This window comes from Hippopotamus amphibius, chromosome 16 (assembly GCF_030028045.1).
Source record: "Hippopotamus amphibius kiboko isolate mHipAmp2 chromosome 16, mHipAmp2.hap2, whole genome shotgun sequence".
NCBI classification, from domain to species: Eukaryota; Metazoa; Chordata; class Mammalia; order Artiodactyla; family Hippopotamidae; genus Hippopotamus; species Hippopotamus amphibius.
In genome coordinates, this window is record NC_080201.1 from 12,128,245 (window position 1) to 12,142,272 (window position 14,028).

At 47.3% G+C, this 14,028-nt stretch overlaps 1 protein-coding gene across 1 annotated transcript; it reads left to right on the top strand.

The window, feature by feature from the left end:
• Positions 1–9,728: 9,728 nt before the first annotated feature.
• Positions 9,729–13,755, top strand: LOC130838919 (carbohydrate sulfotransferase 6). The gene is made up of 3 exons (XM_057712645.1): positions 9,729–9,754; positions 11,334–11,409; positions 12,250–13,755. The coding sequence occupies exon 3, from the start codon at positions 12,266–12,268 to the stop codon at positions 13,451–13,453; it is 1,188 nt and encodes a 395-aa protein (XP_057568628.1). The 5' UTR covers positions 9,729–9,754; positions 11,334–11,409; positions 12,250–12,265; the 3' UTR covers positions 13,454–13,755.
• Positions 13,756–14,028: the final 273 nt, after the last annotated feature.

Genomic DNA, 14,028 nt, shown 5'->3' on the forward strand with positions numbered 1-14,028 from the left:
ACAATAGAGACCTCTCCCGGCCTCAGCGTAGGTGCCCAGCAAATGTCAACTCTCTTTTCTCTCCCTTTTATACTGGAGGCATGAGGATGGGAAGACAGAGGCCTGGAGAGCTGAAAGGGCTTGGCTGAGGTGAAGTCATGAATCAGTGAGCCAAGTACCAGAGCTAATAAGAACTGCAAGTTGCTTGGTGTGCTCTGGCTCCGCTAAGGGTTGGATGGTTCCGCTGACCCCTCTTCCACCCGTGTGGTCGGCGCCGTTCGAGCCTCCTTTACAGAGGAGTCAAGCGAAGCACAGACAGGTTAGGCGTGACCTGCTCAAAGTTACACACCCCACTGGTTGTAGAACAAGATTTTAACCCAGTGCGGCTTCGGAAACCAAGCTTTTAGCCATTATTCTTTGTCTTCTGTTTTGTATGTACTGCCCCTGCCCAGGCTTGCCACTTTCTGGTGCTAGGGTCGCTTAGACCTGGTCAGGCCATTGTCCTTGAGTTTTCCTTATGAGAAGACTTTCCCTTGGATTCCCAGAATATAGTTGTGAGCCAGGATTTGGAAGATTCCTGAACAAATGTACGTGTACTGTGTGCCAGACATTGTTCTGAGTGATTTATAAATATTAATTCATTTAATCTTCAAGTCAAGCCCATGACTTGGGTTATATTATTTCCCCTATTTATAGATTTTAAAAAAGGGCGCAAAAAGATTAAGTATCTTGCCCAAGATCACACAGTTGGTGATGAAGTGGAGTTCAGACTTTAGCCCCTGTGCTACTCCTACTCCCTCTAATGAGATAGGGTCCCACTTCTAGTCTAGTAAGGGGAGTTAGGTCCAGAAATGCATGAACAAGAGTATTCTTGGTGGTGACAGTAGCATTAACAATGATTTCCCAGTATCACCTAATAATCAGTCCATATTAAAATTTCTCTGATTACCTCACAGATATCTTCTTGCACTGGGTTTGTTCGAATTAGAATCCAAACGAGGGCCACATGTTGTCTTTGGCTGTTTTGTGTTTTGAGTTGTTTTCTTCTAAAACAGTCCCTTCCTTTCTTCTTTTTATGTCATTGACTTGTAAGACTGATTCACTTTTTAAAAATAAATGAATCAAAATAAGAGGTTAAAAAAATAAACCAGAGAACATTCCAGACTACCCTTGTATATGTAAGAGGGCTCAGTTCACACCTAGGGGAACACAGAGGAATGTGCAAAACATACACCTACTACACCCAATCCCTGTGTGTGTCACTGCAGAGAAGAGGTAAGTACCCCAGACTTTAGAGCCCTTCAGCTGTCAGGTGTTGTGATTTAAACCAAATTAGATGCTGTGTAAAGTGTGCTTTGAGGATCCCCAAAGCTCAGAGCCAGGGAAAAGGGTTTATGTGTTGATATCTGCTCATCTGCTCTGAAATGCCCCGGGGGTGGCTCTGAGCCAAGGAGACTTGAGGCTCCTTTCCCAGACTAATTTGATTTCATTTCCCAATAGATTCTCGAAGGCAGATCTGTTTCCTCCAGCAGCATCTGGGCTGTGTGACTGTAGCCTCCTGCCTCTGGCTGATGCCACACAGCTGCTTCTCAGGGCCAGCAGATGTGGCCAGGGCTTAGGGCCAGGCACGTCTACTGCCACAGCCTGGTTCAGCCCACAACCCTGAGGCTAAGTGTGGGCTTGGGGCCCTTGACAAGCTCCTCAGGTAGTTCTCTACCCCATGCTCCTCTCCTCTGGCCACCTGGGTACTCAGGTCAACTGGGAGATGGTTTGCAGGCACCTCTCTCCCTGCAATGAAAGCTGAAGTAGGCAAACTCCATCTGTGTCTGCTTGAACCAATGAAATAGGACTGATCATTTATGATCCACAAGGTAATAAAAGTCTATTGGAGACCAGCTGGAAAATGCAGCAAAGCACTAACAAAAAAACAATTACCTGTAATCTGGTCATAATAACAGATTATCACGTATAATATAACCACTGATATGCAGCATGCATCCTTCTGGATTTCTTTCTATACAGAGTCGTATTTTTTTGTTTTTTTGGGTTTTTTTGTTTTTTTAATAACAGCTTTATTGAGATATAATTCACATACTTTAAAGTTCACCCTTTTTTATAGATCCAGGTTTTTTTTATAAAGTCTGTTTCATCTCTTTGACTTTTTTTTTGTTTAATCTATTTATTTATTTGCTGCATTGGGTCCTCATTGCTGTGCACAGGCTTTCTCTAGTTGCTGCGAGCAGGGGCTACTGTGTTGTGGTGCGCGGGCTTCTCATTGCCATGTCTTCTCTTGTTGCAGAGCACAGGCTCTAGGCACGCAGGCTTCAGTAGTTGTGGCATGTGGGCTCAATAGTTGTGGCTTGCAGGCTCTAGAGCGCAGGCTCAGTAGTTGTGGCACTCTTGCATAGTTTGCTCCGTGGCAGGTGGGATCTTCCCAGACCATGGGTTGAACCTTATCCCCTGCATTGGCAGGCGGGTTCTTAACTACTGTGCCCCCTGAGAAGCCCTTAAGTTCACCCTTTTAAAGTATCCAATTCACTGGTTTGCAGCAGATTCAGTGTTGTGCGTTAATCACATCGTTTCATCCATGTTGTAGCACATATCAGTATTTTATTCCTTTTTATTGCCAGATAATGTTCAGTCATGTGGGTACACCCATTTTGTTTATCAATTCATCATTTGATGGACATTTAGGATGTTTCCACTTTGGAGCTATTATGATTAATGCTGCTGTGAAAGTTCATGAACAAGTTTTTGTGTGGACATGTGTTTTCAGTTCTCTTGGATTTATGGTATTACAGAGTGGAATTGCTGGATCACATGGTAACTCTATGATTGTTTGAGGGACTACCTGTTTTCTACAGCAACTACATCATTTTACATTCCCACCAGCAGCATATGAAGGCTCCAGTTTTACCATGTCCTCACTAATACTTGCAACTATCTGTCTTTGCTATTACAGCCAACCTAGTGGATGGGAACTGGTAGCTCACTGTGGTTTTGATTGGCGTTTCCCTAATGACTAAAAATGTCAAGCATCTTTTCATGCACTTATAGACCATGTATACATCTTCTCTGGAGAGATATCCACTCAAATCTTTTGCTTATTTTATTTTATTTTTTTGCTCATTTTAAAATCAGGTTGTTTCTCTTTTATTGTTCAGTTGTAAGAGCTCTTTATATATGGGTACGAGTCCCTTGCTATATATTATTATTTGCAAATATTTTCTCCCGTCTGTGGGTATCTTTTCAGTTTCTTGATGGTGTCCTTTGATAGTCATGTATTTTTAACACAGTTGGTTGTTTTGTTGTGTTTTTTCCACTTGACATTATATAGTGAAGTGCTCTAAAGTTAGACAGCTGGGGTTCAAATTCTGACTTTGCTGCTTTGTGTGTCCTTTAGGCAAGTTCCTAAATCTTTCTAAGCCTCAGTTTCCTCTTCTGTAAAACAGGGATGAGCATCAGATGTACTTCATAGGGTTGTTGTGAGGTAATCCCGATTTAATAATCAGAAGATGGATGTGAAAGGCCTGGCATATAGGAAGCCCTCAGCAGGTGTTACTAACTGGTGTTCCATGTTTCCCAGCCCACCGCTGACACCCATCTTTCTCCTCCTTTCTCTCCCCTTCCCTCCATTACTGCTTTTCCCTTGTCTCTTGTTTTTCTTTTCTCTTTCCCGCCTCGCCTCTCCTCTCCTCCTCTTTCTTGCCCTCCTTGTCAGCCTTCCCTCTAACGGATGCCTTGGCCTCCACTAGCGCTGATTTGCCTTCAGGGGTGGCATTTGATGCCTAGAGTCCACGCATCCCTCATATGGAATCTCTTTTCTTTAGCCTTTGGGATTCCTGAACAGGCATGGCCTCCAGCTGATGCCAAACTGAGAGAAATCTGAGCCAGGGATTTGTACCTAGTATTACCTTTCACTTCGATTCTGTGCCAGGGCTAGGAGAGGCTGGTGACAGGAGGAGCTGCTGAGTCAAGGGCAGGCAGAACAGAGCTACAGGTGAGTGCTGCCCAGACAGCTGGATCCCTGGGCTCCCACTTGGCCCCTGCCCTGTGGCTCAGTGTTCCCATCTGCACATCAGGTTGAACGATAGCACCTTCCTATGTATCTCAGGCCAAGAACTAGTCAGGGATGGTTGGAAGCTTTCGTAACATTAAGATGCTCGGCAGAAAGAAATGTGGGACAAGTGGGGAATTACTCCCTTTGGATTTGGATCACAGAGGACCTAGTATCAATTCAGCAAATACTTATTAATCTCGTCGACTTACTCAGGCTTTGGGACAATCCCTGACATGACACTTAATGTCTTATTCAGGCAGGATTCTTAACTTTTTTTTTTCAAGCAATTCAGTGATTTTAATATTAGGTTGTTTTTTGTTTGGAAAAAATAAGGTTACTTTACAATATTTACTTCCTGAAATGTGGCATCAGGCTTAAATATCTGGATTGTTATTATTTTTTTAATAATTGTTTATTTGGTTGCACAGGGTCTTAGTTGCAGCACATGGGCTCCTTAGTCGCGGCTGGCACGTGGGATCTAGTTCCCTGACCAGGGATCAGACCTGGGCCCCCTGCATTGAGAGCGTGGAGCCTTAACCACTGCACCACCAGGCAAGTCCCTGGATCATTTCTTTTTTTAATGGATCCTACTCTTTGAAAGCCTTATAGTTTGTAGGCACTGAATTTATGAGGATACAACTCCTGTTTCTGAAAGGACAGGCATTAAAAAGCTGCACCGACCTCCTGCCAGTGCAGGACCAGTTTCCAGATTCTCCCATGTGCCAGTGGGCAATGCGTCTTAGTGGCCTGAACACACAGGATCCCCACTCTCTGCTACTGGAGAGCTAATCCTGCTGATCTTGGATACAAAACAAGGCCTCCGGGCCTTTTGATAAAATTGATTAGCATTTCTTTCTGCCTTATCTTGTTAATTGAGAGTTTACCAGCTATCTTATTGGCCATTATTATAGAAAGCAGAACAGAGCCCTTTTCCTTCCCTTAGTCCGTTTTCCTTCCCTCCAAGTTACTATATTTACAGAAACAACATGCTTCAGTTAAGTAGGACATTTTCCTCTTTTTTTTCTTTTTGACTGCAAGGCTTGTGGGATCTTTGTTCCCAGACCAGGGATTGAACCTGGGCCCTTGCTAGCGAAAGCACCGAGTCCTAAACACTGGACTTCCAGGGAAGTCCTGACGCCTTCCTCTTCACATACTTCTCACTGAACCAAGTCTATTTCACATTCCTTGAGGCAGGTACTATTTTCTCTGATTATAATTTTACACTAATGATGTTCTGTGTGTAGTGAGGGGGAGGGACTAGAAGAGGTTCGGGGAAATTCAGGGAGCAGTTCTGGGTAGATTGTAAGAACAGGACAAGTATAAGTTGAAAATCCTGGGCTGTGGGCCTGTCAGCAGTGCCTAGCTATGCGAGGTCCAGAAAAGCACGTATCACTAGGTTTTGCTTTCAGTGGGATGATTTATTTCTTTTCTTTTTCTCGAGACGCTGTACCTACAGCCTCTGTGGCCTTCCTTCAGACCCTTGAACAGGAAATGCTCCTTCTCGGAGCCTTCAGAGATGCTGCTTCATCTCACTGACGAAATCCCAAACTCTTCTCTCTGCTGGTTCCTCACATGGCCCTTCCCAGAGTTAACCCCTACTCATCCGTCAGACCCCAGTTCGAGAAGCACTTCCTGAGGAAAGATTTCCCTACTTGCCCTTAGCTACGGGCTCCCATAGCACTGTCCTCCCCCTTCATCGCACTTACTATGCTTGTGGTTAGATGATCACTTGTTTCATGGTGACCTTCTCAGCTAGACATTAAGCTGAAGGCTGTGGCTACATGTTGATATTTGCTTTCATGCTTTGCACATGAGTCATGTAATAAATCTTTACAGAATGGAATAGTACCTGTGCATACACTAAAGAATTTCATATAAAATTTCAGGACTTTGACAGAATTTCTAGTATCTAGTATCTGTGTACTTTATGTTTTCTTTTTGCTTTTAGGTCCTGTATACTTTTCTCTTTTTTTAGTATATATTTATTTATTTTGGCTGCACAGGCTCTTAGTTACGGCGTGCAGGCTCTTAGTTGTGGCATGCTAACTCTTCACTGAGGTATGTGGACTTCTTAGTTGAGGCATGCATGCGGGATCTAGTTCCCCAGCCAGGGATCGAACCTGGGCCCCCTGCACTGGGAGTGCGGAGTCTTACCCATTGGACCACCAGGGAAGGCCTGTAGGTCCTATATACTTAAAAAATTTTTTTTATTTATTTCTTTTTAAGTATAGTTGATTTACAGTGTTTCAGGTATACAGCAAAGTGACTCAGTTTTTTATATATATAATATATATTCAGTTTTATAGATATATTTTGTTGTTATATATATTCTTTTCCATTATAGGTTATAATAAGATATTGAATACAATTCCCTGTGCTATACAGTAGGTCCTTGTTATTTATTTTGTGTATCTGTTAATCCCCAATTCCTAATTTATCCCCCCATAAGTTTGTTTTCTATGTCTGAGTCTATTTCTGGTTTGTAAATAAGTTCATTTGTATACTTTTTTTAGATTCCACATATAAGTAACATCATATGGTATTTGCCTTTCTCTGACTTACTTAGTATGACAATCTCTAGGTCCATCCATGTTGCTGCAAATAGCATTATTCTTTTTTTACGGCTGAGTAATATTCCATTGTATATATGTACCATATCTTCTTTATCCATTCCTCTGTTGATGGACATTTAGGTTGCTTCCATGTCTTGGCTATTGTGAATAGTGCTGCTATGATGCATAGGGATGCATGTATCTTTTTGAATTAGAGTTGTTGTCTTTTCGGATATATGCCCAGGAGTGGGATTGTTGGATCTTATGATAGCTCTATTTTCAGTTTTATGAGAAACCTCCGTACTATTCTCCATAGTGACTGTACCATTTTGCATTCCCACCCACAGTGTAGGAAGCTTCCCAAAAGCAGAAAACTCCACACCCTCTCCAGCATTTATTATTTGTAAACTTTTTGATGATGGCCATTTTGACTGGTGTAAGGTGATACCTCATTGTAATTTTGATTCGCATTTCTCTAATAATTAGTGTCATTGAGCATCTTTTCACATGCCTGTTGGCCATCTGTATGTCTTCTTTGGAGAAATGTCTATTTTAGGCTGTCTGCCCATTTTTTGTTTTTTTTTTGTTTTTGATTTTTGTTTGTTTTTTCATTGAGCTATTTACACATTTTTGGAAAGTAATCCCTTGTCAATTGCATGGTTTGCAAATATTTCCTCCCATTCTGTAGGTTGTCTTTTTGTTTTATGATTTGCTTTGCTGAGTAAAAGCTTTTAAGTTCAATTAGGTCCCATTGTTTACTTTCGCTTTTGCTTCCAATACTCTAGGGGACAGATAAAAAAAAATTGCTGCAATTTATGTCGGAGTGTTCTGCCTATGTTTTTTTCTAGGAGTTTTATAGTATTCAGTCTTACATTTAGGTCTTTAATCCATTTTGAGTTTATTTTTATATATGCTGTTAGATGGTTCTTAACTTTTTATTGAAATATACATACAGAAGAAAGCACAGATCACATAAAAGTGACTTTTCACAAGTTGGACATGCTCATGTAATTAGTACCTCCATCAAGAAACAGGGCATGACCAGCCCCTAGAAGCTCTGCCCATGCTCCCTTACAGTTCTACCCTCACCCCATCCCACCAAGGGGATCCACTATCTAATCAGAACTCTTGGTTGTAAGTGACGGAACCTCAACTCATACTGGCTTAAGCAAAAACGTAGTATTTTCCCCAACTGCAAAGTACATGGGTGAATCTTGGCACAGCTGGATCTGGTGCCATCAGCTTGCTCATGGACTCCCAGGCTTTCTTTTCTCTGCTCACTTCTCTCTTGTATTGGCTTCATACCCAGGCAATTTCCCTCTTCCCTTCAGATCTGCAAAAATCCTGGGACTGGACTTGGGACTTATGTCCATTCCTAAGCTAGTCGCTGTGGCAGGGAGATAGTGTGTGGAATGTATAGATGAACCAGACTTGAGATATAGGACCCCCTAAGAACCAGGGGATGGTCAGCCCTATCCAAACCACATGTGCTTTATGTGGGTGAGGGGTGCTTCCTCAAAGAAAAAATCTAGAGGCTGTTACCAAAAGGGAGAATAGGTTCTGAGTGAACACAGACAGCCCCATCCAGTGCAACCTGTGCAGTAATGAGCCCACACTAGGTACCTGAGAACAGATGCTCCTTTGCAAAAATCCACCATCTCAACCCTCAAGTTGCTCACAGGCAAGAAGGAGAGGCAAAATGTCACATAAGGCAAAGTGGTGTGTGCCTGGAGAGAGGCAAGGATGAGGTGTCTTCAGAGATGCTGAGATGACTTCTGGTGGGCGTCAGGGCTGGGTACTCACAGTGGAGAATAGGAGAGCATGGAGCTTGCTTGAGGAACAGTAATGATTCCAGATTATCTGAAATATAAGATGTTGGCTGGGAATAATGGGAAGTGAGGTTGGAAAACTGAAGGTTGCTGAGTAGGAGAATGGCATGATCAAGCGATCACATGTGGGTACTTCCCCGGTGGTCCAGTGGTTAAGACTGCACGCTTCACTTCAAGGGGCATGGGTTCGATCCCTGGTTGTGGAACTAAGATCCTGCATGCCACCGACCGGCCAAAAAAAAAAAAAGAAGAATTTGTTGTGAAATATTTTTTCCCAGCTATTTCACTCCCCTCCCAGGGGAAACTGGTATGTTTACTGTCTTGTATAAACTTCCAGGGATACCTAATGCTTATTCAGGCTCTGTGTATTATTTTGACGAAAGTAAATTTTAAAAAAACACTTTAGGACAAAAAATCTTCAGTGATTTGAGAAAGACAGCTCTGTAAGTTAGTCCTGGTTATTGGGGTAGGAAGAGGAATTTTATATTCCTTCTGTGGCCTCTTGCACTTTACTCCTACCCGTCTCCTTTAAAATATATAATTAATGTAAACATCATCATCATAAAAGACTTTGTGGAAATTGGAGGCAGGGCTGCCTCTGAGGTGGGCTTGGGGGAGGCATAGTGGACAGAGGACATCACTTCCTTTTGACTGAATGGCCTTTGTTCTCTGGTCTGGGGCTGTGTCTGCCCGAGGATGGGGCTCCTTTTCTAATTTTCACAAATAAAACACGAGCCCACAATGCCCTCACCAGTACCTTTAAAATCTTGTGCCACCTCTATGTATCACCTTTTCTAAAAATTAGACATATAATTAATATGTACCCACAAAAAAATTAAAAAGAAGGTAATTCATAGGAGAGGCAGATGGCCCTTCCAGGGTGGGGGACTTCACAGGGCAAAGGCTTAGGAGTGGGGCCACCCAGAGCCCCACACTGGGGATCTGGCATTTGGACTTAACCCCCTGCCCTGCCCATTACCAGCTGTGTATTCATGTCTCTGAGCCCCATTGCCTCCACTGAAATAGACAGGGATAATTTCTACCTCCTAGGGAACTGAGGAGAATGAAATTAAATCATGAAGATAAAGTACACATCACAGTGTCTTCCTGACATGTTCTTCCTAACTTGAACCCTGGGGCAGTTGGTGGGTGCACTGAATATAACATGTGTTCTCAGAAAACTCCCAGCTGATACCTGGACTTCTCTGGACACCCTGCGTAGGTAGGATGTTTCCATCCCTTTCCTAGTTCTTGAGTTCCAATCATAGGATCAGATAACAGTTCCTGTGTTGTGTGAGTCACTTAAGAAGACCCCTGGCATCCCTGGAGTGCAGGTAACAAGCACCTTGGCCTGGAGTCAAGATCTTCCTTACCCAGGGGAAGGCGGGGCTCGCCCGGGCAGCTGTGTTTGGGCCCAAGAATCAGGGTCCTGTATTCTGCAGGGATCTCCCAGAGATGGGAGAGGCCATCTATGACAGAAAGTGCCAGGAACTTAGAAGTCCCGGGTTGGGGTCCCAGCTTCCCTGCTGTCTCTCCAAGCCTTGGGTCCTTCATCTAAGAAACTGAGATTATAATGCCCACCTCAGGGGCCATTGAGTTAAAGCACCTAGCAATTGAGGTAATTTATGTCAGCAAACGTGAGTTAGAGTTTCCTCCCTCTCCTGCACCCTGTTCTTGGGAAGCACACCCTCTAGTAGAGGAGGTAATGTGTGCAGCGCAGCTGGGTGGCTGCTGTCCTTGTCTTCCAAGTGATCCGGGGATGGGCGAGGAATCCCAGAGGCAGTTCTAGACTCAGCAGGTGACAGAGCTGTTGGGTATCCTCCACCCACTCCTGCAGCCTCCTGATAAAGGAGGGGAGTAGAGATGGGCTCTGCACACAGTTTAGATGCCAGCTTCCCTCAGTGGTGATGTGGACAGTGAAGGTGGCTTGGTGGGGGCCAAAAGGAAAGAGGAAACTTCCAGGTCCTTCCCTTCTAAAGTGGCTCATCCTTGAGATCATTGCAGGAGCAACAGTGCAGAGGAGAAAACTCTGGCACCTCGGGGTGTGGGAGCTGGGCTTGGTGTTCCTTTCACTCTGTAGGACACTCTATGGGATATTATTTTTTTTAATTAGTTTTTATTGGAGTATAGTTGATTTGCAATGTTCTGTTAGTTTCTGGTATACAGCAAAGTGAATCAGTTATACATATATCCACTCTTTTTTAGATTCTGTTCCCATATAGATCATTACCGAGTATTGAGTAGAATTCCCTGTGCTATACAGTAGGTCCTTACTAGTTATCTATTTTATATATAGTCTGTATATGTCAATCCCAGTCTCCCAATTGACCCCCCCCCCCCCCGACCCAGGGACAGTCTTAAGATCTGCTAAAGGACTCAGGGGTGGTTGGAGGCTACAGGGGGCCTGGGAGATGCTGGGATTCTAAGCATAGATGACCTCAGGGGACTTATCTGGGTGGAGACTTCCCATGGTTCCTCCTCTCAAGACACAGCTGGGTGCTGCAACAGTAGCAGTAACATGGAGGGGGGTGCATGGCACTTTACCAAGACCTCTCCTCCTATGTCTTTGTAGCAGCATCTCTCACAGCAACCCTAAGGTCAAATGTTATTGTCCCCAGTTTACAGAGGACGAAATTGAGTCCTGGAGAACTTAAGTCATTTGCCCCAGGTCTCACAGCTTCTGAGTGGCATCAGAGGGACTCAAACCCATCAGGAGAGACTGTCATTTCACTCCCATCTGGAAAAATGTATCCAGCTGCCTGATGGTCCAGGTGCAGCTCCAGCCAGGGGCAGGGCAGCTACGCTCCCACCCCTGGGGAACTTTCTGTCAGTCTGGGAAGGCAGAGCCCTCCCAGGGTGCAGGGCCATCGCCCTCTGTGGGACTCTGACCTAGCCTCCCTTCTGCTTTCCCAGGCCCTGAAAAACCTCCAGGCATCTCCCATGGATCTGTGATTGAGGTGGGCAGCTCTCCCAGCAGCCCTGGACAGCAGTGAGTACACTCAGCACGGAAAGGGGTCTGACTCTGCCCTCATCTCTTCCCTTCTCTGGCTCCATCCTACCTCTCCCTTAACTGGTTTCTTCTGCAAACTCTCACCAATCCAGAAGGATACCCTCTCTCAGCAGTCCATGCAACCTGCAGCACTTCACTCTCCACGGACGAGAGCAATGGTGGCTGTCCTTTACCTATTTGTTTATTTTTAATAACAAAAGTTGTATCTGCTTGTTTAAAAAGTCAAACAATGTAGAAGCACACCATGTAGAAAGCTCACGTTTCCGGGTCTGAGAGTTACTACATGCCCCACCCCTCTATGCTCATCCCAATACTCCAGCACCAGAATGAATCCCCTTTTTACAGATGGGTGAACTGAGTCACAGAGAGATGAAGGCTTTGGTCCAAGATCATAGGCTAAGAAGTGACAGAGCCAGGGAGGACTCTGCCAAATCACCCATCAAGCTATTTAGCTAAACAACCTAAAATTATTCCCCTAAAAGGAATTTTAAGTGAAAAGCAGAAATTCCATTTTAAATATATTTCCCCCTCGGAATAGAAAGAAAAGGGGGCGAGGGGAGGAAAAGAGAGAAAAGGGAAAAGACATTGCCCATGGTATTGTGCAACTGGCCTTTTGCTCTGCAAAGACTGGACCATGGCTCATGTCTTAAAGTCACTTTCCGGGGGGAGCGCCCAACTAAGATGGTTGTGGCCGTGGGAGGCCCCCACAGGAGGGGTGGTCAAGCCCCAGGGCTGCTCCCTGGCAGCACCAGACAGGAGCTGGGGTGCGGGATGGGCAAGCGGGCGGCGGTCCCTGACGGCTGCGCTCTCCCTCCGCAGGCCCCCGGCCGGCGGCATGTGGCTGCGGCGCATCTCCAGCACCGCGGTGACCGCGCTCCTGCTGGCGCAGACTGGCCTCCTGCTCTTCCTGGTCTCCCGACCCAGGTCACCTTCCCCGGTGGGTGGCGAGGAGCGGGTGCACGTGCTGGTGCTGTCCTCGTGGCGCTCGGGCTCGTCCTTCGTGGGCCAGCTCTTCAGCCAGCACCCCGATGTCTTCTACCTGATGGAGCCCGCGTGGCACGTGTGGGCCGCCTTGTCGCAGGGCAGCGCGGCGGCGCTGCACATGGCGGTGCGCGACCTGGTGCGCTCCGTCTTCCTGTGCGACATGGACGTGTTCGACGCCTACCTGCCGTGGCGGCGCAACCTGTCGGACCTCTTCCAGTGGGCGGAGAGCCGCGCGCTGTGCTCGCCGCCCGCCTGCAGCGCCTTCCCTCGCGGCGCCATCAGCAGCGAGGCGGTGTGCAAGCCGCTGTGCGCGCGGCGGCCCTTCGGCCTGGCCCAGGAGGCCTGCCGCTCCTACAGCCACGTGGTGCTCAAGGAGGTGCGCTTCTTCAACCTGCAAGTGCTCTACCCGCTGCTCAGCGACCCGGCGCTCAACCTGCGCATCGTGCACCTGGTGCGCGACCCACGGGCAGTGCTGCGCTCCCGCGAGCAGACGGCCAAGGCGCTGGCGCGCGACAATGGCATCGTGCTGGGCACCAACGGCAAGTGGGTGGAGGCCGACCCGGACCTGCGCGTGGTGCGCGAGGTGTGCCGCAGCCACGTGCGCATCGCTGAGGCCGCCACGCGCAAGCCGCCGCCCTCCCTGAGTGGCCGCTACCGCCTGGTGCGCTTCGAGGACCTGGCGCGGGCGCCGCTGCCCGAGATCCGCGCGCTCTACGCCTTCGCGGGCCTGAGCCTCACGCCGCAGCTCGAGGCTTGGATCCACAACATCACACATGGGGTGGGGCCAGGCGCGCGCCGTGAGGCCTTCAAGACCACGTCCAGGGACGCGCTCAACGTTTCACAGGCCTGGCGCCACGCGCTGCCCTTCAGCAAGATCCGCCGTGTGCAGGAGCTGTGTGCCGGCGCTCTGCAGCTGCTGGGCTACCGGCCAGTGTTCTCCGAGGAGGAGCAGCGCGACCTCGCCCTGGACCTGGTGCTGCCGCGCGGCCCCAGCAGCTTCAGCTGGGCATCGTCCACTGCCAGGCGCCCCAGGCCGTAGCCGAGGCCCCCAGCTGTGGCTGGAGGTTGCCAGGGCCAGGAGATTCACGAATGGTGGGGAAGGAGCTGGGGCACAGGAGGCCAGGAGTTTGGGAGGTCCCCCCTGTAGCAGGAAAGGACCAAGTCCCCAAACGATGTTTCTTTCTCCCCACTTCTTGTTTTCCCTTTGAATCCTCTTTAGGAGCTAGATTCCCCTCACACACATTCTTCATGGAAAGCGAACTCGTGCCCCCACTTCCTCTGGGCACAGGGAATAAGTTCAGACCACTTGGCTCCTACTCCAGCACTTTCTTTCCCCTTAAGTCTCCCCTGGGATGCCTCATCCTACAGCTGAAATGGCTGTCCCAGCCCTGCCTAGGAGTGGAGGGGCACAGTGACGCGCTGGCCCGGGAGGTCGGTGCATCTCCCCCACATACACCCCAGATTGTTCCCCGCGTGCCTCTGGTACCACCTGCCACCAAAGGCAATGCTTTTATATTCACCTGTATCTTCAGCAAGAAATCAGCCAAGGTACCTCTATCTTGTGGTCTCCCCTTAGTCTCTCTCTGCCCCAATCTCCTGGGAGCCCACACACCC

Bases quoted from the DNA above. Each gene is read 5' to 3' on its own strand.
- LOC130838919 (XM_057712645.1), top strand. From the start codon at position 12,266: ATGTGGCTGCGGCGCATCTCCAGCACCGCGGTGACCGCGCTCCTGCTG.